General features: G+C 41.7%; 1 protein-coding gene across 3 annotated transcripts; it reads left to right on the forward strand.

Moving 5' to 3' along the window:
- Positions 1 to 26888, forward strand: rfx2 (regulatory factor X, 2 (influences HLA class II expression)). 3 transcript variants are annotated; one of them, XM_079267758.1, is made up of 18 exons: positions 1 to 82; positions 10060 to 10185; positions 10783 to 10872; positions 12171 to 12247; positions 12866 to 13136; positions 14350 to 14424; positions 15349 to 15530; positions 15722 to 15841; positions 16780 to 16901; positions 18457 to 18575; positions 22192 to 22304; positions 22434 to 22585; positions 23016 to 23113; positions 23526 to 23675; positions 23790 to 23998; positions 24098 to 24251; positions 24374 to 24416; positions 24915 to 26888. In XM_079267758.1, exons 2-18 carry the CDS (start codon positions 10078 to 10080, stop codon positions 25034 to 25036), a joined length of 2205 nt encoding a protein of 734 aa, XP_079123884.1. In that variant the 5' UTR covers positions 1 to 82; positions 10060 to 10077; the 3' UTR covers positions 25037 to 26888. The 3 variants fall into 3 exon arrangements, with proteins under 3 accessions (XP_079123884.1, XP_079123885.1, XP_079123886.1); XM_079267759.1 differs by lacking the exon at positions 14350 to 14424; XM_079267760.1 differs by lacking the exon at positions 10783 to 10872.
- The last annotated feature ends 89 nt before the right edge of the window (positions 26889 to 26977 follow it).

The raw sequence follows: 26977 nt of genomic DNA on the forward strand, positions 1-26977 counted from the left end.
AACAGCAGCAGCATCTGGAAGTCACGGAGCGAGAGGGAGAGAGGGGAAAGAGAGCGGAGACACAACTTTTATCAACACAAAGGTGATTATTATCTTTGGAAGATTTAAATACGGAATTATTCTTAATTTGGAGACAAATGCTCGGTGATACTCCACAACACAACTTTCCCTTCTGTGAGGCATCCGCCCCGAGTTGAGGACGGTTTAACGTTAACTGACGTTCACCTATTGCTGCAACAGCTTTCTGCACCTCGATAAAAATCGGTTTCACTTCTGCTTCCTGATTTTGCGACACTTAAACCCACCCGTCAAACAAAGCGACGACGTTACTCCAACTCAAAATAGATTAAATATCACTTTTCCGTTGTGTAGTGTGTGTGTGTGTGTGTCGAGCTCAGTCCCAGCAGGATGGATGGTAATGCTGCCAGTGAAGCTAATGCTAACTACCGACAGCGATGAGTGCGACTTCAGTTGTGAGTTGAGCCGTGGCGTTAGTCTCGTTGGTAACGGCCGCTCTGTCTTCATCGTCACCACACAGACTCACTAGATTCTTGTTTATGTTTCTCTAGACATGTATTCAAGCAGGTGGACATGTAGCTAAGCTAACGTTAGCTAAGTTAGTCCTGGTGCTCGATCTGCAACTAACGTCCGCTCCGAGCGAGCGTTCACTCAGCAGGAGGATCACTTCCATTTCATTTGCAGTTTTCCAGCTCCTCTGATGTAATTTTTACGCATGCATTAACTTCGATCGTTAAAGGAATTAAACTATAACGCAGTCGAGAACGGATATTAACTTATAGCGACGACGCTAAAAACGTTAACTTGACCAAACCTGGTGCTTCCAATGGTCTCTATCTCAGGAGAGAGTTAACGTAAACACCAATAAACTCTAAAAACAAATCAACTAATCTCCGTTAATCAGTTCATTCAATGTACCAAACACCAAAGTACTTCACAAAGTGTTGTTGTTTTTATTATTCCAGAAGCTTGAATAACTGGATATGACACAGCTAACGTTAGGTGGTGCTATGATGGCTCTTTAAAACTGGTCTGTCTTGTTTTTACAATCTTGGGTGAGCGAGTTAGTAAAGTAACGTTACGGTTTTATATGCACTCTTAAAACTAAGCACCATTTAGTACACACTTGTGCACTTTATATTAATCTGAACGAATCTCACTGAATTAATCTCAAGTGAAATTAAAGCTGCATCTACTAATCTTTCCAGTTTTGATGATGCTATGCCAGGCCCAAAGGAGACTAGTTAATAGCCAATAGTCGAGGTGTTGCGCTTCATTGTTTAAGTGGCCTCATTAGGGTTGCTTTTTGACCTCTTCAGAGCTGACGGCTCATATCAATCTGTGCTATAGCAATAATGAAAAAACCCAGGGAAAGGACCCCCCAATGCTTTTAAATCCCCCTTTTCATTAGCTTTACGGTGTAGCTGGGGCTGTCCCTGTTCTTTGCATACCCTTTTTTTCTCCTTTTCTTTCCCCTGAGATACATCAATTCTTATGGACTATCTTCTCCGACACAGCCGTCAGGTGCTCGGTCATTTGTAATGTTGTTTGCTACTGAAGCATCAGGAAGAATCTTTGCAGCATGACACTTTCTCTAATTAATACACTCTTTGCTTGTGCTTGCTATTAAAGATTTGAGCTATACACTTTTGGATGTGTACAGTATCTACATAAAGTATATCCGGTAAAAGAAGACAGATAACGGATTATTGACGCCGCCCAATATCTATTTCCTGTTATGTTCACAGATGTCAAAACACAGGACTGAGTATGATAATTAATATTTCGGCCATATAAGAGGTTCAAATATAGTGTTTATGAAGCTTTCCTTCCCTGTGATTTTACTCGATTTTGGCCAGAATATTTGAGGAAAGAATTGAATGAACTGAAGACTCAACTTTTTTTGAAGTAAGTGTCAGAGAAAGAAATTAACTTTGATTGGTCAGACAACTCACCGCAGCTACATAGAACATATAGAGATGACAGCAATGAGACTGTGTGTAACCCCCACCAACCCCACTCCCCAATTTGAGCGTGACACTGTTATGTTTACATGGCAACTTGACATACAAAAACACCCAAATCATGGAAAGAAAGAGGATGGAGTGGGCCAGGGGGCGAAATGTTATTCTTTTAAAAGTCTGTGTTTTTAATCAGGTTATTTTCATCTCTCTCTTTGTAATAAGTAAATAGCGTTGGCTTGCAGAGGCAGGTCACAAAGAAATGGTGCTCAGAAAGGAGACTTAAACAAAGTAGAAAGCAGCCGGTGGTTAGGCAGTTAATTAGAAGGCTTATACAGGAAATTATTAATGATGTCAATTTGAAAGGGGCAGCACAATGATTTCTTTTGTTTTTCTACTTGTAATCTGTCTGTATCCTCATTTCCCCTTGCCTTTTATTGGTGTAGCCTGCAGCCTGTGATCGAGGTTGTGCCGTGGACCATTTTTAGCACTGACTGTCACACTAGCCTGTGATTTAAAGAAAATTAGGCATAACATTCTCTCCTCTCGCCTTTTTGTTTTTGAGTCATCTGTGGAGCTGCTTGTACGATTGTCCGTAGCAGTGTCCGCCTTAACCCGTGTGCCATTTTGAGTGTTTAATGGACCCATGTGTGCAGTGCAGTTCAGCTATCAATAGGACAGCTGCAGTGGTCACTTGGGTAGTGGATGTCCTGACACAGCTTTTGGTCACATGTTCTCTGTGTGAGTGTGAGGCACATACATGAGTGTGCTGTGTGGATGTGCTTATGTATGTGTGTTTGTTATTGCTGTATTTAGATCATCTTGATAAGGCCTACTGCTGCCCCGGGGAGAAGTTCTCAATCCAATAGCCTGCTACAGATATAGACATGGACCCAGTCACTGCCATTGCTGTTTACACTTGATCATATTGAGTTGCATTTACCTCCTGTTGTGCGAGCTGAACTGCCTGGCGTTTGCACATTTTGTTGTCTGATATTAACACACATTTAATGGGTTATCCCATAACTCCAGTCAAAGGCATGTCAGGAAATCACAGAGCAAAGCAGAGGAAGTGAGAGGAGAATGCCTTGTGGGGCTTGTTAAGTGGAAATTAATACTGTCATTTGTTCACAATGTTACAGTTTCATAATCTCTACAATTCATTTATTTGTGAAGGGCTTTCATTCAACAGATGTGCCGTTACCATTTTCTAAGAATCCGTTGAAAGGAAAGTAGTTTCCTTTCCTAGTGTCCTCGTGACTCTCGCATCAGGTCTTCCAGCTAAAAAGATTTTGGAAATCATTGTAGGCTTACACTGCTAGGATACAAAGAAACAAATCTTGTCATATAGCAAAAAATGTTGCTACTGATTGGCCCTCGCATATGGCAACAAGTTGCAACACGTTGTGAAATGAAATGTTTTTCAGCCTGTCTTTTCTGCCTGTCTGTGTGTCATCAGAAGCATTCTTAGCATTCCACCTGTTTGTATCGTAGCTACACAACTGCTAATTAAATTTCCTGCCACAAACCGCAGACAAGGCAGTGACATTTGCATTACAATGGCTGACCCCCCCCCCCCCCCCACACACACACTCTTCCAGGCAGGGATAGTAGCAGCCCCCCATCCTCTCCTCACTATTCCTTTCCTTTGTCGAGTTTTATGCTAGCTTGTTAAGAGATGTTTATTTGGCTTAAAAAAGAACTTCTGTCAGTGTAAACCTGCCACAAAGTAATTACCAGAACCAAGACTCGGCCTTAAGTGGAGTGATATTTGACCAGCTTTGCAAAGGAGTAGACCCAGACAGTATTTTTGGATGAAATAAGCTGCAACGTACATTTTTAAGAAGCTCGTCTTTAGTTGCGAGATTTGGCGCAGAGGACGCTGTTGTCACAGGTGGAAAAAACCCGGTTTTAGCTAAATAGTGGATGTCCTTATATAGTGCTACCGTCAGATCCCATTCCTGATCTTTGAGAATCCCTTTCCTCCCACTCACTAGCGTCGAAGAAGAACAAATGTTAATGTTTCAATGTTCAATTTGAAAGCTACATTGTATGCTAATTGTTTTCATGTTAGACTTAAAGCATTTGTGTTGCCTGACTGAAGGGTGTTGCCACTGACAAAATAGTCAAACCAACCTGGATTCTCATCTTGGAAATGTTGAAATTTTATCAAACATTTCAACCCAAAATGAAATAACATCTGAACTTAAAGAGCATCATATATATAGACCAAGAGACAGGATGTCATCCTGTGTGATCTCTAATTGCCATTTCGATGCAAATTGCTATGCAGGAACACTTGTTAGATCTTGAAGTAATTTAATGCTTCATGGTCTGGAAATGTCACTGAATAGGATTTGCTGAATTATGATGTGAATGCTGCTGATATCTTTCATATCTGAAGCATGCCACTGAATCTGGCTGCAGAAAATATGATTCAAAATCCAGACCTTGTTCAGTTTCTGTGTTAAAGCTTGATGGATTTAAGTTGCATTTTAGTTTAATTAAAATTATGGAGTATGAGTTTTGATTAAAAGTTGCCGTTTTGTCATTGCACCATGTTGACTCACCAATGTTGAGACAGCCCCACTGCATTAAACTCATTCAATTAAATTTAAATGTCGCAACTGTAGTTATTAGCAGTATAATTTGCAAAAAAAACACAGTTGCAGACTTGAGTAGATGGCAGCGATTCAGCTAGTTGTGACTACTATTCTGGTATGTCATGACAAATGCAGAGTAAACCCATGTTAATATCTTAGGATCATGTCTGTATTTGTATGTATTACTATATTATGTGTGTTATTAAATACTTAAATCTGATGGCAAGTATTCGGCCTGATGCGGTATTCACTGCAGGAAAACACTTGGCTCCCTCTCAAATTTCCAGCATTAACTGATGACTCAATGTTTGTGTCATGTAGTGCCTGTGAAAGCATACTGTATGTACAGTATGATGATTTTCAAAATCATATCTGTGTGGAGTGAACGCTTGCCCAAAAAGGCAGACTCCTCCAGTGTAACAAAATGCTTTATCTCAGGTTCATGGGTCACGATGGTGGCAGCACGCTGCCAGGTCATCTCTGCACAATGTGGTTCTCTGGGAAATAGAAGCACACAGTAAAAGAGCAAGTGGAAGCAGATTTAGAGAGCTTTAGTGTGAGTATCGTTATACTCCACAACAGGATGCTGAAGCGTTACCTTACTCAACCAAGTGGGGATTGCTTTTGAATCAAAAGGGGCTGCAACATTACCTCCAATGACTACGTTATGTTTTAAGTTATTTTTACTCGTCTATATATATATATATATATATATATATGTATATGTATATGTATATATATGTATATGTATATGTATATATATGTATATGTATATGTATATGTATATATATATGTATATATATATATGTATATGTATATGTATATATATATGTATATATATATATATATATACACATATATATATTCTGTAACCGTCAGCATTTCCCAGTAACTCCTCAGTCTCCTGAAGCAGCAGGTGACTTGAGTCAAGTTTCCTCCTTCGTGTCTTCAGTAGCAGCCTTGGATCACATTTGATGACGACCCGTGAAAGACTCAGACGCCCACACGTAACAATAGTAGTTTGGGTTCCCTCCAGCTGTGACCATCTCCCCTGGTCGTCTTTTTTTAATATGTTTTCCATTTTATTTTGTCAAAATGTTCCATTTCAAATCCTCATTCTGTATCTGGAGATGTTAAATGTTAAGGATGAGGGCCAGGGGGACGGGCAGTAGGAATCTGTAAAGGGTTAGGGGGGGCGGTGGGGGAGGAAGTGGCTAGTGTAGAGCATTGGCGAACACACAATCTCCATGGCAACGGTTTGATCTTTCTTTCTGTGGCTGTTGGGCCTGCAGCGCACATGGTGACAGGTTGAGATGGTCAGTGTGTGTGTGTGTGTGTGGGGGGGGGAGTTGGATCAGAGACAGAGACAGAGGTCTGTGCCTCTCTCTGTCTCTCTCTCTCTTTGCCATCTACAGACCCCACGAGCTGCTTTGATTGGATTAGCCATGAATTAATGCGACAGGCTTGAAGACCAGCCTCTGTTGTGTAAATCTCTGATCATATCTTAATTCTCTCTTTGTGTGGGTGCATGTGCCTCTGTGATCTTATAGTTTTTTTTAAATTAAATTAAGTCAAAATCACAATTTTGTTTGCGTTTCGAAAAAGATATAATTCTCAAATCGGGGAACTCATGCTGAAGCTTCATCAAAGACCTGTTGCTGGGTCCTCGTACATTTATTAAAGGTGTGTGACAAAGGGGTTCATATGCATAGTGCTAAAAGAAATGTCCCTTTAAAAACGTTTGTCTCTGCTTTATTTAGTTGCTCGGCTCAAGTGGTTTTACTATCTCCTCTGAAGGAACTTTGGAAAGACTCAACTGCTTCTTAAAGTGTTGTTTTTGGGTGGCATGATAAAGAATAGACTGTTGTCTCCCTGATGACTTCAACATTCCGCCTCCTTTTGAGCACCAAGTAGAGACAAACACAGAGCACTTCATCCTGTCCTCTTCAATCAAGTGTAAACCAGCATAAAGTCTGAATGTTTGTATATAACTTTAATACTATAACTATAACATAGACACGGGAACAAGTCCACCTCCATGTCCCCTGGTGTCTGAAATGAATAGCTTACATAGTATTTATTGTTGTAAGTTTCTACTTAGCATGAGATAGAGGGATCAGGTGGGGGGATGGCATTGTTTGGTTTGGGAAGTATTCTGTTGGTTGCATAGCAACAGGCTCCTGGAAACGGGAGTGGACGGTGTTGCCACGAGCAACCGTTGTTGCTCTGCAAACAATGTGGGCCAGTGCAAACATGAGCCAAGACTGTGGGCTCCGGCTTCTAATTGAACATCTGTATGTGTTTTCCTGTGATTGAGCCCTGTTTAAGTTCGATCTGTCAGTGACACATGTTTGAATGCGGTCTATTACCACTGTAGGCTCCGAGCATCAAGGAGGGTTTCTGAGGCTATGGGCTTCTTCAAAATGTGTGTTTTCTTGTTTACGTTGAGCTTTTACAACTCGGGTAACAGTTTAAAGGAGGGGCTGTTGTTGTAATGTTGTTAAGTGCTCATCTGGGATTTCCCTGAATGAAACCAGGCTCACAGACCAGACATGAAAACAGACTTGTGTGTCTGTGTGTGTGTGTGTGTGTGAGAAGTTGTCTCTGGGTTGAAGCCCATCCGGAGGAGCTATTTTGCGGCCGTGTCTCCTGCTGTGTTCTACCTTTGTGCCTTTCAGAGCTGCTGGTGGGGTATTTGTGTGGCTTTTGACCTTCCATGAGCACGAAGCAAAAAAAGACTCTTCTCTGCCTGCACTCTTGTCTGTCCCCCTTTAGTCAATGATTTGGCACACTTCACCATACCTATTAATACTAACCCTAATGCTTTAATGGAGGAAAACGTGCAGGTCAGTCTTTCCTGACCCCCACCCCCCCATCATCTTGCCATGCCACCCACTCCTTAATGGCACAGAGAATCCCTCAGGCTTGTGTCACTTCCTCTGGTGAAAATGAAAACTCTGAAGATAAATGATGGGATTAAGTGTATTTATAACTCAAGTGACACTCCATAGACAAATTCCCTTTCTTTTTATAAAGATGTTTTAGCATTGTAGTGACTTTTGAAATGTTTACTACTGGTGCTTGCATCATTCTAATAATAGTCTTTTGGTACTTTAATGACATACAATAAAGAAGTGTGGAGAAAAATGTTAATGGATTTTGAGAGCTTTGACATCTAAGTGCTAATTGTGCCCTGTGCTAACAAATACATTGAAGAGAGAGGGCTGCTTAGGTGCACTGCAGATGGTGCTGGGACCACATGTCTGAAGATTGACACATAACAGGAGTTTCAACATAGGCCTCCTCCACTCAGTCTGTTAGTCATGAATGCAGAGCAGTGTCTTTGCCTGTGGCAAAATCTCCTCACATGGAAAATACAAGTGGTGGCACACCCAAATCTGTTGCGTTTCTGTCTTAAAGGTATACTCTCTGATTTGGATATAGCATACATTAGTGCCCTCCAAACCCTAATTATCCCTCCAAGTTCCTACTGATGCGTAAAGGTGAACACTGTTGTGAGTTGGGTTTGAAAACTGTTAGTTGTGTGGCTATAGCAGGGATGTTTGTCAAGCAAATGTGTGTGCTCTTGGTTATAAATCAAGTAGTGTATTTATCAAGGTTAATCTAGTCACGGTCCATCTGTTTAATTCCTTTGGTTCTTTCATGTAATGCAGGTGTAAGTATAATGTTCCATTCGCAGCCAGTTTGTATTTCTTTTTCTTTTGTATTTTGGTCGCTGAACATAGAGAGCTGTAATTGGCAGACTGATGCTTTAATTAACATTTGAAACAGAAATAAAAAGTGAAAAAACTAAAAGTGAAAATGCCGGACTCTCTCCTCCTCTGAGTCAGCATGTGATACAGCCATGAACAATATCTTGAGCTATGTCAAAAGTCGTCCCGCTCGATTCTGGGTATCGGATCACTATTTTCGAGTGGGAAGATCCGTCAGGAAACCATTTTTTAGTAAAACATATGCCTTTGCAATCTCCCTTTGCCTGTGGGAAAGATTTAGTTGCAGCGTCTCTGATATTTTCATCATCGTATTGTATTTAGTGCCAACAATTAGGCGGTTGTATCAATGAACGGTGTTATCCTGTATCAGCATCATTTCTACCTCTAAAAATGTTCCACCAAAGAGTATGTGATTCCTATTTTGGTGTGAAAACAACTTTTTGGTGAAATTTATTTCCTCTTCCTATCCGTCACCGGTTGGGTTACTTGATTCGGATTAATTTAGCCCTTTTAGTTATTCTCTTATCTGTTAGATTTGTTTGTGCTTGTTAGATGATGTAAGGCAGCTGTGTTATTAATTAATACATTTAGAGCATTTTCATGATTTTGTAAGCAGAGGCTTTAATGGTGCAGCTCCATCAGAAGCTTTAGGTCGAGTCTCAAGAAAGCCAAAAGACAAGTGTGCATCTGTTGCTTGTGTCTGATAGCTCAGCCTCCAGATTACTGCAGCGTAAGTAGTGCTCGTCAGATCTCTTCCAGTGAATTCAAATAACATTATCTTGCATGTCTTGTGTTGTGACTAGCATGTCTAGAGCAGCTTGTGGCTCCAGGTGAACACCATTCTCTCGTTTACTGACGTTTCCTGCTGCTCCCGGATTTCTGCTCATCAAATCAACCCCCCCCCCAACTGTGCCGTATCTCCCTCCCTCTCTCTTACTCTTATCCTCCTCCCCCTCTTCTCTTTGCGGTCGCACTCGAAAGTTCCTGTGCAAGAGCTTTATAAGGGGGGGGGGAATAGAGGAGTGAATGGGGAGGGGAGGAGGAGTGTTGAGTTGGGGGTGGTCGTCATGGATTCCTCACCATAGCAACCGACAAACGTTTACAAAGCTTTGAGGAATTTCCTCATATCAGCTGGATTATTGGAGTCCTCGGAGAACAGCTCTCATACGACACAATCGCTGGATATCATCACGACCCTGTCAGGGGCTGGAGCCCCACTGACATTTTCATCTTTCCCCCTGAGTTTCTTCTTTTTTTCAGGGAGTGGGGAAGTTGTTTTTTACCTACTCACTCCCCCTCACAGTTCCATTCTTCTCTTGTCCCGGCCTTACTCCCGCTCTTTCCCTCTCTGTACTTTTTTTTTTTAGAGAGCCTTTGTGTCACTCCATTTGTAGTTCCCCTTTGCTATGCTGTACATTTGGTCCTCAGGAAGCAGTTCAGTCCCGTTGATAACTTGAACTCCTGTCCTGTAACTCTTCCGCCTCGGTCCGTCAGCAGGACCAGCAGTGTCTGTGTAAAACTGTTGGGCTGCTTATTTTGCCAGTGATTAAGGCCAAAGGTGGGCACTGATTCAGCTTGACTTGGTAAAGCCAGAAGTCCCCTGGGGCACAATGAATGCCCTGGTGGCTCCAAGAGAGAAAGGGAGGGGGACTTGAAATGCTCCAGTGTACCTGTAAGACTATTTTTGCAGTCTTGTATTAAATCCTCCCTTTTCATGTATTTTCTCTTTTCCACTTCTTCAAGTCTCCTCTGCTACCCAGCATGCAGAGCTCAGAAGGAGGGTCAGACACCACGACCAGCGTGGCAGCGCTGCGGACCTCATCATCAGCTCAGGCCCCTGTGGTACAGCCGGTGCCAGCGTCCCAACAGGTAGGTAGAATGACAGGACACACGGGGGAAGTCTGTAATGCCTCAAAGATAGAGTTAGTAAACTTAAAAAACTAGTAAAAGTAAGGAGAAAGTCGCCAAGTCAGTAACACTGACAGCCCGTCCCTTCAGACCTTCCTCCAAAGCCACTCCCCTAAAATGATTGTTATGAACGTAAACAACAAATATGGCTATTGTTAGTCCTCACAGCTGTCAAGCTAGCAGCTAGCACCAACTCTAGCTTTTACTGCTCCATCCTATTTATTTCCAAATGTTAAGTATAAAATATATGATTAAATATGTACATTATTTTGGATGCATGGTAACGACAACAGAGGAGTACACTATGAAAATGCAGTGCTGTCCTAACACACCACTGTCCTGTACTGACATTCAGGATGTGTGACTGGCAGAGAGAGGTGGTGGTTTATGTTTGTTATTCGAGCATAAATCTATTAGCACTAGCTTAAAATCTCAAGGGGGGGGGGGGGGGGGGGTTGCCCGTCTTGTGTTTACTGTCATATCTTTACAATTATGTGTGTACGTGTGTTATTGTACGTGCATACCTATGTAATTGAGTTATGTCTTGTATCCACACAGAGGGTGCTGGTTCATGCTACAGGCTCAGCTCAGAAGGGAGGACAAGTACAGCAACTGTCAGTACCCAGGGTTCAACAGGTCTCTCAGCAGGTACACAGTGCTGTACATACTTATACAGTGCTGTGAAAATACTTGTACACCCCTTGACGTTTTATAACTATTTTAAATCAACCTATTTTGTGACTGAGTTGGAGACCTGTACTGTGTTTTCTTCCACAAGAAAGTAACACAAATACTCAATAAGCAAGTAAGCATATAGCCAGCTTCACCCAGGCTTAATTGTGTCACTTACTAATATGTGATTGATGAGTTTTTCATTCAGTTAAATAATAACAGACGGGGGCGTTGTAGGTTTGACCTTTTGTAAAGAAGTTAAACAGTAATTAAACCGTGTTTGTTGAATGAAGATCCTAAACGTGGCAGCACATTCACTGCTCATCCCGAGCTTGTGCCAAACTGCTTCTCCTGCTTGCTGTGCCCCTCGTGTGCTAAAGTGTCTTTCTCTGGCTGAGCCTGGCCCACTGCCTGCGTACATGAAAATAACATCTTAATAAAACTCTTGGTAGGTTTTAAATCAACATTAGCCCCAATGGTTGGTGGTTGAAATACTCATTTTTAAATGTGTGTGATATTTGCTGAGCTTTACAGCTTGTTTGTTGTGATGTGCGTATGGCAAAAAGTCTTCTACGGCAAAGTCTGGTGATTCCTGGGGGCTTGAACCAAATCCCTTCCTGAATTCTTTGTGATGTGTAGCGGCTACTCTAATGGTGAAAACCATGAGTTGACCTGATTGTCTACTATTCGCTTGTCTTAGGTACCTGTCTTATATTTCCGTGTGATGCCACATGTTACAACATTAGCCAATAGCAGATAGACTGCTCTTATCATTCGTTATAAGTTGTGATGTTTGTCAAATCAAGCTAATCTTTATTAAACCACATGTATGTCTTCATCAGTTCAAGTTAAAATCAATTCAATTTACCAACTTTGTTTTTAAATAACAGGGAAAGTGCACATTGTAACCAACTCTATTTTGTACAACTTATTTTGTTTCCATCAAACATTCACTGAATCACTTTAAGTCCTGGTCCCCTTTTGAAATAAAGTACTTATTTCAAGTATTATCGAACCTCCTCATAAAGAACCTTGGTAGGTCACAATTTAGAAGGCAGTGTCTTGTTGTTGTTTTGGACAAGTAAACATGCAAAAAACAAGGGGTGTACAGACCTTTTCATTGCACCTCATGTGCACGCTGTAATAGATTAAAAAGAGTCAGTTACTCTTACAATTCTAGTTCCAGTTTGACTTACATGTGTACAAATAGGGAAACATAAATAAAGATTTCCCTTTGCCCGCTTTGATCTCCTGTTGTCTCTTTGTTGGTGCAGCAGGTGCAACATGTCTACCCATCCCAGGGCCAATACGCAGGAGAAAGTGGAGAGACTGTGTACACCAATGGAACCATGTAAGCAATGTTGCATCACTTCATAATTACATCAAAGGACACATTGTTTTCATTGTGTAGTTAAAGTAGACATGAAGTTGAATTGAACCCAGTGATGTAAATGTTTACATTGAAATAGATTACAGGAATAACTTTAGAAAAAGAAGGTACCATAGTTTAATTTGCGTGCCACTGTGTTAATTTAAGATGCTAACGTGCTGTAAAAGATTTTTGCTTTTCAAATTAAACAGACACAGCACTGTGCATAATATTTGGCTCCACTACAAATTAAAAATGTATCTTGAATTATGAATGAATATGTGCTGGGTAGAAAGCATAAGTGCGGCTTTCCACAACACCTTACTCATCATTTTTATAGCCAACTGCTTTTAAATAAGCTCGAATCAAAACAAGCTACTTAAAGCCAAAGTGATTTTTTTTTTCACAGTTTATGTATTTTGATTCCAGCATGGCCAACGATACCAGTTTTATATTCTTATTATTGTCTTTGAAAGCAAGATGATGTGCTGTATAAAGATTGTAAATGCTCTTCATTGGCCTCCTCCAATTCATCATTTGTCCTTAAATGTGCTTTGTTTAGCACCATCCCAGTTCCTAATTACAATGATCTCTCCCCAGCCGAACAGCCTACTCCTACAACCCCGAGGCTCAGCTGTATGGGCAGAGCAGTGGGGGCACGTACTTTGACTCGCAGGCCGGTGGAGCTCATGTCACCACGGTGGTCTCCTCTGCCGGCGGTGGGGTGCCCCCTCACGGCATGGTGGGCATCGCTATGGACGTGGGCAGCAGCCACATCATCTCCAGCGGAAGCGCCTACCTGATTCATGGAGGAAGTATGGAGGGAAGCCGCAACCACATATCGCACTCATCACGCTCCTCCTCAGCTATGGTGAGCAAACACCCAGACCAATGTTTGTGATACTCCAATAGAGAGGGTCTTATATGTTCGTAAAAACAACAAACAAACTCGAAATCAGTGGTTCACAACCAACAAAGACTGAGTGACTCACCAAATATACTCCTGGGATTATTTGTCTTTCGTAGCTGCTATGTGGACAAATTCTATTTTTTTATTTTCAAAGGATGTAAATAAGTTGTTACTTTTAAGTCTCAGTACAACCTCACTGAGCAGACATCCCAACTACCATATGGCGTATAACTGTCATCACTGCTACCTGAGCCTGTGTCCAGGCTGAAAGACAGAGAGAGACCGACAGCGTTTACGGCAACCTGAGTTGGGGCCTCATGGCTCTGCAGTACCGCATAGAGAGCAGAGCAGTGGGCCTGTAGAATCGGGACACTGGCTTAAATAATTCAGCAATGCCTTGTTTCAGAGGTTTTCACAGGCACTTGTGCGCCCTGCGAAACAAAGCAACCCCTGGGGCTCATTACCATTTGGCTATGAGCCCTCTGGAGCCTTCTTAAGATTTGGAACGCTGCCTGCTTCTTTTCCTTTTCTTCTATGTCTCCAGTTTGGCTGCAGTACCACATATCTTTTCTTTTTTGACTTGATTTTCTTCTGCGGCTCAAGAGAATGTCCCTGGTTTTGTCATTCACTTTGCCCACCAATTGGACTCCATTCTTTTCTTTTTTTTGCCCAATGACAGAATAATATGGCAGTGTACTGTGTATTGTACCATGGCACTGCTGCTGATGTTGAAGACACAACTCACTCTATCTGATTCTTTGTTTGTCTAAATATGAATTCAGAGATACGTTTTTGGGGGTGGGGTTAGGTTAGACATGGTTGACCTGTTGTCCGCAAACTTGACGTGACCTGTGCCCCTGTTTGTGGTTCCTATTTGCATACATTAGAGTGCCTGACCGCAAACCGTCACTGAGCAGCTTAACCCAATGAGTCCCTTGATTTGCATGCTTTTGTCAGCCGATAATCAGTCGGATAATAACCGACTGATTTGAATGGAAATGCAAAGATCTGGCTGCTTGCTAACAGTCTTATTTCCTTTATCTGTTTTCATTTTTTTTGTGTGTTTTTCCTGCTTATTTCTGTTCCCTTCTCCTTTTCTATCTCTCTCACTCTCCTGCTTCTTCCCTCTTCTGTTTCTTTTTTTTTCTTTTTTGCATGCTTCTTCTTTCTTTAGCTTGAAATGGCGATTGAAAACCTCCAAAAGTCTGAAGGAATTGCAAGTCACAAAAGCAGCCTGCTCAACAGCCATGTAAGTCAACCAGGAACTTTCTTCAAAAGCGACATGAGGGAAAATAAAAACCAAACAAAAGCTGAACCTGAAGGCAGCGTGTTCGACCTGCAACGTTGAACACGCTGCCTGCTGCTAACTTTACTTTGCACTGTCCCACTGACATGCACAATTGTTCCAAATAGTTGTTATCCTTGGTTTGAACTTGCATATGCTATCACTTTGTTCTTAATAATGCAGCTTGTGTTTATTTCTTAATGCCCTGCATGGACTTAAATTGATTGGTTTTTCACCAAGGCATGATTTACACTCTGTGTCATTAAAGTGCATTGCAATGACTCTTCCCTGTGACTCGATGATAATGAAATCTAAGAAAATTCATATAGTATTTCCATCTTTTACTCTTTTACTCACAGGGGAAATGTAGAAGTTTAGATTTGTTCCCTACCAGCTCTTAACCTCAGCTGGGATCTCACCATCTCATTTGTATGAATAGTGTCTGAAGGATCTGCTTTACATCTGATTTGAAAATGTATAATTTGAGCTTTTTATGCAAACATTTGATTGTGCCGTTACAGACAGAGCTAAAACTGTGTCTGCCTCAATATTAACTTGTCTTGGAGAATATAATGAATAGCACTTCAGATGTTTGAGTGTTCACCCAATCAGCATCACCTTATGCAGTAGTCTCTCCTGGTTCAGTCAAGAATACAAGCGTAGCCACAGCAGGAGTGCAGTGGTCTCTTTGGTATTTAACCTCCTAAAACAGGAGGTTATGTGATGCGTGTGTGTGTGTGTGTGTGTGTGTGTGGTGTGTGTTATCTGTCTTTTGATGTGCCAATAAGATGCACTGCTCCTCTTCATCTCTTGCTAGGTGTCACAGAGATTAGTATGTTTGCTGGGACTCACCGATTGTGCAACTGTGTCTTCTGTGTGTGTTTTTAGCTGCAGTGGCTGCTGGACAACTATGAGACAGCGGAGGGCGTGAGCCTGCCCCGGTGCTCCCTGTACAACCATTACCTACGGCACTGTCAGGAACAGAAACTGGACCCGGTCAACGCAGCCTCCTTCGGCAAGCTCATCCGCTCAGTCTTCATGGGCCTGCGGACCCGTCGCCTCGGTACCAGGTACAAGCAGGAAGAGGTTGTTGCTCAAAGATGCTGATAACTGTAATCATGTAATCATTATAGATATGACGGGTATGATAATGCTTATAGGCATTGGAGACTTGCTGATGGAAGAGGATAATGATTGTGATTACACTGATGGCAAGTCTTCTCCTCACTGGTTTCTTGCTTTTCTCTCATGAATCTACCAGAGGCAACTCTAAGTATCATTACTACGGCATCCGGGTGAAGCCAGACTCGCCGCTGAACAGGCTGCAGGAAGACACTCAGTACATGGCCATGAGGCAACAGCCTGTCCACCAGAAACAGAGGTCAGCATTTCTCCCTGTCTGCCGCTTTGAACTTTTCCTTGTCTTGCTCCGTCACATTTGTCACAACTTTCAGCCAGTTTCCATTCATCCTTTGCCATTTTGTGGTTATTTTGTTCTTCTTTTAAGAATTGCCAATACTCTGCTGCTTAATCTTCATTTCCTCCTCTCTATTTCTTTGCCCTTTTCATTTTCTTTCGTGGTTCTATTTGTTTTTCCTCACCCGTCTTCTTACCTCTCACTCTAGAACAGGACTGCTGTCAGTGCTGCCAAAACATACTCGTTGAAAGGTGTTGATACCAGTTGCATCTATTGTGGCAAAAAAAAGTGAATTTCTGTTCATAGAACTCTGGTAGCGAAGGTTTGAATGTATGTTGAAAGAGCAACTGAACACCCCTGAAAATCATTAACCCTAACCTCAGTGGTTTACCTTCTCACCTTGCTGCAGTAAGGTAGAAGTTTACTCCAGGGTCAAATATTATTTTTGGGTGTGTCTACATGTACAAGTACCTTGTCTCAGAGGTGAAACAGACATGAAACTTTAAATTAGAGAGGGGAGTGGCTTTTCCGCCTGGTTCTAAGTTACTCTTCAGTATTCTTTGTATTGTATAAAGGTCACTACTGCGTAGCCTTTACACTATGTATGTATGTATTGGTTTTCACCTTAGAAATACCTGCCGAACTGAGGCAAAACATTTTGCAACAATGGGAAGAAGCGTATCAGTAAACCAGAACAATATTGCAAAATATTCACAAATGTTGTTTTCCTTTTAATCACAACCCTGGTTATTCACTAAGTAGCTTTTGTTGAAGATGTGCTTACATTGGAATGAAAACCTGCATAGTCCCAGCCCTCATTGGCACATTCTTTATTATTCCTGTTTTCCTCGTCCTTCAAAACCCAGCTGACGTACATTTTGTGTCTTCTGCTGCGTGTATAGATTCAAACCTCTACAGAAGGTGGACGGCATGTCTGACAGCCTGTGCGGGAGCTCTCAGAACTGTAGCAGCACTCCAGAGCAGTCTGTGGCTGCTCAGAGCCAACACCACCAGCAGTACATAGGTAAGGACAGGAGTATCACCTGCAGTGTCAACAGAAATACTAATGATGACTAACCGTCAAGCATCTTGTTTGTTTAGACCATTATGGTGTTCACCCCCATGGCCTTTTTCCTATTTTGTAGCATTAAAACCTGGAATTTCAATACGTTTTTATTTCAATTGTATGTAATGGACGTACACAAAAAAGTCCAAATTGGTAAATTGAATAAAAACTTGTTTTAAAAAAACCTAGAAAATAACAAAGACCCTGAATAAGATCCGGTGCTACCAATTACCTTCAGAAGTCACATTATTAGTGAAATGAAGTCCACCTGTGTGCAATCTAACGGAGCTCCATTAAATCTGTTATTACAAAATGTAAAGAATAAAGCACAACCACAAACCTGCCAAAAGAGGACCAATACTCACGGAACAGGAAATGAAGGGCATTAATCAGAGAGACAACAAAGAGACCAGAGATCACCCTGAAGGGGCTGGAAAGCTTCACAGTCAAGAATGGAGGATCTGTACAAAGGACCCCTTTTTTACATTGTGTAGAAAAACGAGTACGAAACAATGGCAGGCGAGAGCATAAACACATACACACCCAAGGAATTATACAAAACAGGACAGGGACCAAAACAAAGGGGACATAAGGGCACTGAGGACAATAACGGGTTTAGACTGAGGTGTATACAAGTGAGAGGCGGAGGTGTGTGTGTGTGTGTGTGTGTGTGTGTGTGTGTGTGTGTGTGTGTGTGTGTGTGTGTGTGTGTGTGTGTGTGTGTGTGTGTGTGTGTGTGTGTGTGTGTGTGTGTGTGCGGCCATTTATGTGTGATCCGTTTGATGGGTGAGTGAGGACTGTCGATTGAGGTTAGGTAGTAATATGGGATATATTTCAATCTACACATAGTAAGTAATAAACGGCAATAATGGTGATGATATAGAGAATAGACACGCTACCAGTCCCAGCTGTGGCGACATTGGTACAGCTGTCTCTTCGTAAGGCATTGCTAGGCCTATGTACTTTTATTGTTTGTGTCTGGTTTTTTATGTATCTGCCTGTATGGACCCCGAGTCTGAAATAAAGTCTATCTATCTATCTAATAGGACCCTTTAAACTGTATACTCCACAGAGCTAGGCTTTAGGGAAGGGTGGCCAGAAAGAGTCATTGCTTCAACAAAAAGTCTCCATCATACCTTTAAGGAAACCCCAAATGTGTTACATTTTTTATTTTTTTATTTTACTTGCCAAATTTGAGCTTTTTTTTATGGTCCATTACATAATATCCAAATAAAAATCAATTTAAAGTCCAGATTATAATGCAACTAAATAGGAAAAACACCAAATGGGGTGAATACCTTTTGCTAGGCCCTGTAGTTTCTGTCTCCAGAATTATTTGTGTGTGTGTGTGTGTGTGTGTGTGTGTGTGTGTGTGTGTGTGTGTGTGTGTGTGTGTGTGTGTGTGTGTGTGTGTGTGTGTGTGTGTGTGTGTGTGTGTGTGTGTGTGTGTGTGTGTGTGTGTGTGTGTGTGACTGAAATGAGTGACACCTGTCCACATCTTTGTCTCATGCAGATACGTCACACTCTTTGCCTCCATTTCCCTCTCCTGACTTGGGCACCCAGCCTCTGCCTGAGCGCATCAACATGAATGATATCAAGAAACTGCAGACACTCTACAGAGACCACTGTGAGGTACAGCTCTATGACTGTGTTTGTAACTGATGCTATATTAACATGAGTATTACTGCACATGTGGAAAGAACATATGAAGCTTTTTGTGTGAAGTGTGATTGCCTCAAATGATGTAACGTGTTCTCTGATTACCAGGATCACTAGCACGGAAGTTTATTTTGAGACACACACACACTGTCCAGCTCAATCACTAGAGCAATGGTTTCCCAACTTTATTTTTCAGGACCCACTTTTTTTTTTAAATGACAAACAATCGCGACCTAATTAACAACAGGCCTTATCTATAAATCGTGAGCAGAGCAAATTTGTGTGTAAATGAATGTTCCTGACCATTTTTACTACTATTCCCGCATCACCGTATATTATTTATGAAGCAATATATGTTTGATGAATTACAGCTTTGTTAACGTCATAGACTGTATTTAAGAAGTGGACGTAGTCGTCCTTTCTTCACCCATTGGTTTGTGGACTGTGGTTTTGAATCCTCAACTTCGGCATTTTGGCCGTCGCCATCTTGGATTTTAGGAACCGGTAAACGGAAGTGACCATATATGGTCTGCGGAGGAGTGACATAGTGACACCGTATACAGCTCTGGTAGCGGCAGCGACCTGTCAATCACAGTAAGCCCCGCCCTAAAGCATATAATCAACTTTTATTTCAGACTCATGAGTCCATATAGTATCAAAAAACAAATACAACAACAATATGTAAAATACAATATGAGGACACCATACTCTGCTTTATGGTCTACTTTACTCTAAATCAGGGGTCTCAAACTCATTTTCACTCCGGGCCACATCAGCATCATGGTCGCCCACAAAGGGCCGGTTGTAAATGTAACTCCTCGTAACATATTGATAAATAAGTCTCTGCATTTGATTATTGTTTATTCAAGTGTTAAAATATTGTACATACAAATATATTTAAGCACATTTCTGTTATAACTTAAATCCTTTTAATTGAGGGTTAAGAAACCCACATTACTCTATCAAAGATCAAACTATTAAAGAAAATATCAAAGACAAATATCAAACACAAGTTATTACAATAACTTTGTTCAAAGCTTAAAATCCTTTCAAGGGTGCGTTTGCAAAACACATGAAGTATTTCATGTGTTTTTAAAGCCACGTTTAAAGTAGTCTTCAATGTACTCACAATACATTTACATGTCAAATGTACAGTAACCAGCCAAAGAGCTGCTTCTGTTTAAGTATCTCATCATTTTGACTTTCTATCATAGTTATGACTTTCTATCTCATAACTTCGACTTTGGGGATATTTTTATTATCAAGTCCAACTTAAAAAAAAAGAAGAAAGAAATTAAACTCTTTTTTTTTTTTTTTTACTGGCGGATTCGCTGGCCACATAAAATGACGTGGCGGGCCGGATTCGGCCCGCGGGCCGGGAGTTTGACACCCCTGCTCTAAATGGACCATCATTTACTCAACGAACATCACGCTGTGTTGAAGAAGACTTAAACCTAGTGATCAAGACTATAAACTCATGTTTACAATGTTTACTCGGATAATAAATCAACTGAGAAGTAGCGTCATTTTCTCCGGGGTTACTGCAGATGAAAATGTTGAATAAAGGACTATGGAGGAAATTCTACAAATTTATTTGGCGACCCAAACAATTAGGAACAAGTGGGCTTGAGGCTGAGTGCCACAGACATCTTAAAAAATAGTTAAGTGGCTGAAAAAGGTATTGTAATCATTGTTCGTTTTGGACTTTTTATGGAATTTCTTGACAATACGAAAATCTAGAATAATGCGTGCCTTATCATAGTGTATTGGTTTAATAAGTGCATGTGCATATCCTGAAACAGGAGGCACAATGGAAGAGGTGTCCAGCTTCAACACAAACATCGATGAAGAAAGAGGATACAGCATGAAGAAACAGGGCATTGCATAATGACATCTCACAGGTTGCAGGGCTCATAGTCTCTTGGTAGAACAATGAATGTGAGTAGGCAGAAGAATAACCCGCCAGGATGAAACGCACCGGCAATGAGAAGACTAGAAATAATATTGAAGATTCAAATTCTGGTGTTTTTTTTGTCAGACAGGAGAGAGGCTGTGATTAAAGCAGCGGAGCTCTGGCTTTATCATATTATCCCTGCCCTTCCCTTGTCCAGCCTCACCACGCTCCCTTTGTTCCAGCCGTCTTTTCATCTCTCTGCAGCTTTCAAGACATGCCAATTAACCTTTCAGCTCGCTGGGTGGACATCTTGGTGTCTTTGTGGTGGCCTCCCCTTGGGCCTTTGTGTTGCCTTGTCTGTGGACAGGCACATGGGCTCCTGTCTTTGTTTGCCAGCGCATTTCTGTCACTCTCACAGCTCTCATTGCTCTCTTTGTGTAATGTTTATGCATTTCACTTTTTTGTGAGCCAACAGTGACCCATTAACACATTAGCCAAGACTTTTATTGACATCATTTAAAGTTACAACACAAATAAAGTTGACTGAAGCATTAACAAAAAAAAAAGAAATCTTATTTCTTATTTTACTTTCATGCAGTTAAAGTTGGAGTTTTTGAGCAGGGCTGTAAATGGACTTGTATCCATTGTTGGCCATGTATTCATTAATGTCATGGTAACAACAAATATTAAGCTGTGCCAATAAATGAATGGTTAAGCTCAAATGATTAGGTGTTTAATAAATCACCCTGTAGACCACATGTGGTGTGTGTGTGCACAGATGTGTTATTTCTCCTCCGCACTTTTTTCTTCTCTTGTCGGGCAAGTTGTTTTTCCTGTGTGGCCCAAAAACTGTGGAGGCAAAAACCGCTCTAGTTTAGCGGGGATGGGGAATTCTCCCTTTTTTTTGTTTGTTTTGGAGTTCTGTGTTTGACCTGTTGCTCGGGGCAACCGTAAACATGGTTGCCATGGCAACAGCTGGAGCGGAAGCAAAAACATATCATGTGATTGAAGCCTCCGCTGCTGTGTAACAAGATCCAGCGGCAAGTGCATGTCCTGCCACATAGAGACGGGAGAGGATCGTACGCTCAACGTAGAGATACACTGAACTAGAAACAACAGAGTCTGACCTCATGTGGAGTCAGGCGGACGGAATAACATCTATTGTTTTACTCTGATGTATGTGTGTTCAGGTTTAGAGTTTAGACCCAGGTTGCTGCTCTGACCAAGCCCTGCAACTGTAGTTTTATGCTTTTAGATCCCCAGCCTGCCACAGCTTCCCTTGCACTCCTCGGTGTTCACTTGAGTGCAGCATACTCTGCTTTCTAAGAGCCTCATACATATGAACAGGAAAAAGGAAATCAAGTGGGTTAGTTCAGGTCAGCGCTTCGCTGCTAAAAGGAGGCAAATGCATGCGAAGATCTATGATACTGATCTGCTCTTTAAAGGAAACCAAGATCAAAAAGAACTGAGTTAAAGCAACCCTCAAAAAACTCCCGATGAAGCCTAAACGTGGCTTCTGGGATCCTCCTGATGATTAATGTGCAGGGAGCAGTGTTTGAGCTGGCTCATTGTCTAACCAGGAGGGCCTGCAGTGAGCGAGAGGCTGCTTGCCTGCCTGTAGAAACTTTGTTGTGTGTCTGGTTGCCATGGTTCAGCTCTGTATGTTTTGTCCCCTTCCTGCCCCCTCTCCTGCAGGCTACTTTGGATGTGGTAATGAACCTCCAGTTCCACTACATTGAGAAACTCTGGCAGACCTTTTGGTATTCAACACCGCCATCTAGTGACGGAAATACCACCATCCCCAACAGGTCAGATGACGCACACAGGAAGAGCTGAGGCTTCAATGTTGGAAAGAGAACTGCTCCTTTAACCTTTTTACCCCACTGTCTGCTGAGTATTTATTTTGATTGTATACGCTTCCTCCCGTCGGTGTGTAGTGATGACGACATGGAGGGTGTGATCCCCCGAGAGAAGCTGGTGTCTCTGTGTAAATATGAACCGGTCAGACTATGGATGAGGAGCTGTGACCACATCCTCTACCAGGCGCTGGTAGAGATCCTCATCCCTGATGTGCTACGTCCTGTTCCCAGTCAGTGCTCTTGATATTTGTATTCATTATTATTTTAATAAGATACTATGACATAGTACAATGTATTAAGACTGCTGAATCTCCTCATTTATATACAAAGAATACACACAAGTCTAATTCTCAGTGTTCCAGTATTACCTATTTGAAACCTCAATACGATATGTTGTGCATACACAGTGTAGTAAAGTTTGTGTGAGACAGCAGTGACCAGTTAACACATCAGCCAAGACTTTTATTAACATGTTAAAGTTACAGCTCCAATAATAGTAACAAGGTGGCCCAACACCAAACAATATCTTATTACCTTTTGTACTTTCATACAGATAAAGGAGTCCCTTCTTTGAGCATGTTGTAAACAGAAACTGTTGGGCATGTATTTATTAATGTCATGTGGAGTCTGTTTGTAATCCAGGCTGTTCTGTGTCTTCAGGCACTCTCACTCAGGCCATCCGTAACTTTGCCAAGAGTCTGGAGGGCTGGCTGACTAATGCCATGACCAACTTTCCTCAAGAGATTATTCGCACCAAGGTAACAAGAAAATCTCCTTTTTCAACAGCCGTTATAAACACTTTGATATTAAAACATGTGTCGTGCGCAGATCAGCTCCTCACATATCCAATCTCGACAGTTACCTATAATCGTCTCACGTGGCTGATTTCTGATCCATGAGTGTCATATATTAGTGTCATGTGTTACTATGTACAGAACCTGTCACACAGTGATGCTGAACACCAGATTAGATCTCCGCATTAAAGAGTGTTGAAGTTTATGTAGATGCAAGAAGCAGCATCACATTTACACAGTGTTCATTTTGGTGAATTTCTGAAACCCACACTAGTTTCTAACATCGTGCCTTTAAGACATCATTTGGTTATAATAATAAAACATAGTGACATCAAATTTCAGGGTTTATCGTGGACTCTCTGTCTCTCTGGTGTAGGTGGCGGTGGTCAGTGCCTTTGCCCAGACGCTGAGGCGTTACACCAGTCTGAACCACCTGGCCCAGGCAGCCCGCGCCGTCCTCCAGAACACCTCCCAGATCAACCAGATGCTCTCTGACCTCAACCGGGTGGACTTTGCCAACGTCCAGGTTAACACGTCTCACAGCTTCCCTCTTTAAAAAATGTCATCAACTCTCTGTTTTCCGTTTCTTGCTCGTGTATTCTTGCTTAATGTGGTTGGGTGTGTTTGTTGTGTCGAACAGGAGCAGGCATCATGGGTATGTCAGTGTGACGAGAGCGTGGTGCAGCGTCTGGAGCAGGACTTTAAGGTCACCCTGCAGCAGCAGAGCTCTCTGGACCAGTGGGCTACCTGGCTCGACAACGTGGTCTCTCAGGTCCTGAAGCCTCACCAGGGCAGCCCCAGCTTCCCCAAAGCTGCACGCCAGTTCTTGCTTAAATGGTCCTTCTACAGGTACGGGGGGGGGGGGGACTAGTGACGCTTTGTTTCACTTTCCTCACTACAAACAGCATTTTATACATTATCTGCTTGTTTGTTTCTTCCTTGCTGTAGCTCCATGGTGATCCGAGACCTGACCCTGCGTAGTGCAGCCAGTTTTGGCTCCTTCCACCTGATTCGCCTGCTGTATGATGAATACATGTTTTACCTGATAGAACACAGAGTGGCTCAAGCCACCGGAGAAACTCCTATTGCTGTCATGGGAGAGGTAAGAAAGGAGATATTTATGTTTAAACTGCGCTCGTTCAAAAAACATTTTAATCACAATGATCAATTCAGTTTTTTTCAACTGTTTTGTTGAGTAATGCGCTCTCATCTCTTTCATCACAGTTCAGTGACCTGACCACTATTATGCCATCACTAATGGAAAAAGGTAAGCCTGTATTCTACACTGTCTGGTTGTGCTAACTGAGAGGCCGAACTAACTGGATCTGGGGTTTTTCTAAAAAAAAAAAACAACAGTGTTCAGTCGCTTGTACGTTCATTTTTTATAAATCTTTCCACCAAGTATTTCCTGTGTAGGCAAATATAACAATTACCCCCAAATGTCTGATGACTTGGTCCACCAAAGCCAAACTTGAAGACAATAACAGTTAGATTAGTTACATGTTTTTGTGTTTCAATGGCATTTGTTGACAATAAGAAAATGAGGTACGAGTTGCTATTTAAATGCTTAATATACAATCCTTTGTGTGATCTTTTAATATCATGGGAATAGAGTTGTGCTAAAGTTTTAAACCCAGCTGTATTTGTCCCTTTACTCCTGTTGTCCTTCATTCTCTGCACCGGTTATACGGTGATTGGTTTTAGGCTAACAGTTGACATGGAAATGAACTATTTTAACATTCCCTCGCCGTTTTTGTGCCACTAGATGCGTCCTTCTCTGATGAGATGAGTGACCTTGGCAGTGATGCCGATGCGTCCAGGGGGCCTACTGAACCAGCTGTCAAAAGAGAGAGGATTGAAATGAGCCACCCTCTGCAGGAGATGTGAGTCGAGTCTGAACGGGGCCGGACTAAAAGGCTACGAGGACCAGCATCCCCCCCGAACAAGGTGACCCTAAAGTGGCTTTTGGGGCTGAGCTCACGGTGTCCTCCTTCAGTCAGTGTGTGCAATGTACATAGAGAAGAGAGTAGCAATGTCAGTCCTTCCCTCACTAGCAATTTTTTTTTTTTTACTCACAGGGGCGTAACACAGGTCTACATTTTCTTTCTGCTTTTGTTGCAACTGTGAATGACTACGTGCAGTACCTTTTCATTGGATGTGTAACTTTGAGTGGTGGTGTTTGTGATTCTTCTTCTCTCTCTTTTAAAAAAAATCTTAACTAGCTGTGCCATAGTGTCATTTGAGTGCCTTAGATCGCTAACTTTGAAACCACCACTACCGATGTCTCTCTGTCCCTCAGCTGTGCCTCTACCGCAGTATGAATGTATCGTCTCCAAACCTCAGACATTCAAAGCACCTTTAACATTGATAAGTGTGTAGGTGTGTATACTCCCTGTTGCCTCTGCTGCAGCTCGTAGCAAACACACGCACTACAAAAATACATTTAAAAAAAGACAACATGCAACCTACTGACCCAAAGGACCTTTCCCTCAGTCGTTCCCACCAGCGTAGGGCCTCAGTGTCGCAGTAGTCAGGAAGTCTGTATGCTACCGTGCTGTGTAAGATGTTGGTTTGTTTACCTCAATAGATTTATATTCTGCTCGGCTCAGATGACATTAGGGAAGTATTAAAAGAAAAAAAGATATGTAGCCACTATTGCAGTTGTGTCTCCCACTGTCAATAGTTCTCTACTAATGGTTTCAATCCTGTGATTGCTCCTCAGTGGAAGGATGCATTCAGTAAGTTCTAATACAGGAACTCATATGTGCACACCTGTGGTGGTTCACTCAACTGTCAGAGTTGGGAATAAATCCAGATGATTAGTCTTAATGGAGACGGTGTGTTGGAATCTGGTCTCTCTACTGAGCCTTATTTCCTGATCAACAGAGTGGTTGTACATTTAATTTAAGGAAGATCAATCAGTACACGTTAGAGCGATGGACCCGTAAAACCAAAACTCTAACACAGAAAGAGGATCTCGTTGGCATCTGAGCCGGCACACGTTCCCCCGACTTCAGATAGTGACCTCATGCTGTTACTCAGATTAAAGTCTGATGTTCCGTTTAAAATAGATATAAAACTACAGTGTGTTATTTGGAGAGTTTGTTGATAATACATTTTAAATACATATATATATATATATATCTTTGTATGATGTAGAAATTGTGTGCTCAGTGGCCTTCAGTCTTTGCCTAATCTCTCGCCTCACACTGTACTTGGTTGGTCACATTGTATCAGAAGAATATGCTTTGATGTGTAATTGATTAGACTGGTGTGTGTGTTATACATTTGTTTCCAATTCAATTGTTCAATGTGCGAAACTCATTTATTACTGTGCCGTTACGGTGCCGAGTACGCTATTAAACTTTCACAAGACATTTTTATTTATATGAATTTTTCTGATTTGATCATCAGCTTCGTGTTGAAATTGGTTTGGTTGATTTCCCCCCCTCCCCCTACCCTTGTGCCTGTCACAGTAATCTGCCTTCAAGTGCTTTGGAGCAAAAAGTAATTTCTGTATGTACTTTGTAATGTTTTGTAAGGCTGTTTTAGATTTTTGGCGGAGGATTATTTTTTATTGAACTAGATTTGGCTCTTCTTACAAGTATACTGAACCCTTATTTTTGTGCATTTTCAAACCTGTTCTTGACTACACTTTAACTATCCTGAGGACAGATGGTCTGTAATAGTTCAGCTGTATTTTGTACTTGGTCACAATGTGTAATAAATTGGTGTAAACCAAAAATGGTTGAGCACATTTCTTTTTATTAAACATGAACATCACAAAACCTTTATTTGGAACAAACATCAAATTTACAAACATTTCTT

This window comes from Melanostigma gelatinosum (genome assembly GCF_949748355.1).
Source record: "Melanostigma gelatinosum genome assembly, chromosome: 4".
Taxonomy (NCBI): Eukaryota; Metazoa; Chordata; class Actinopteri; order Perciformes; family Zoarcidae; genus Melanostigma; species Melanostigma gelatinosum.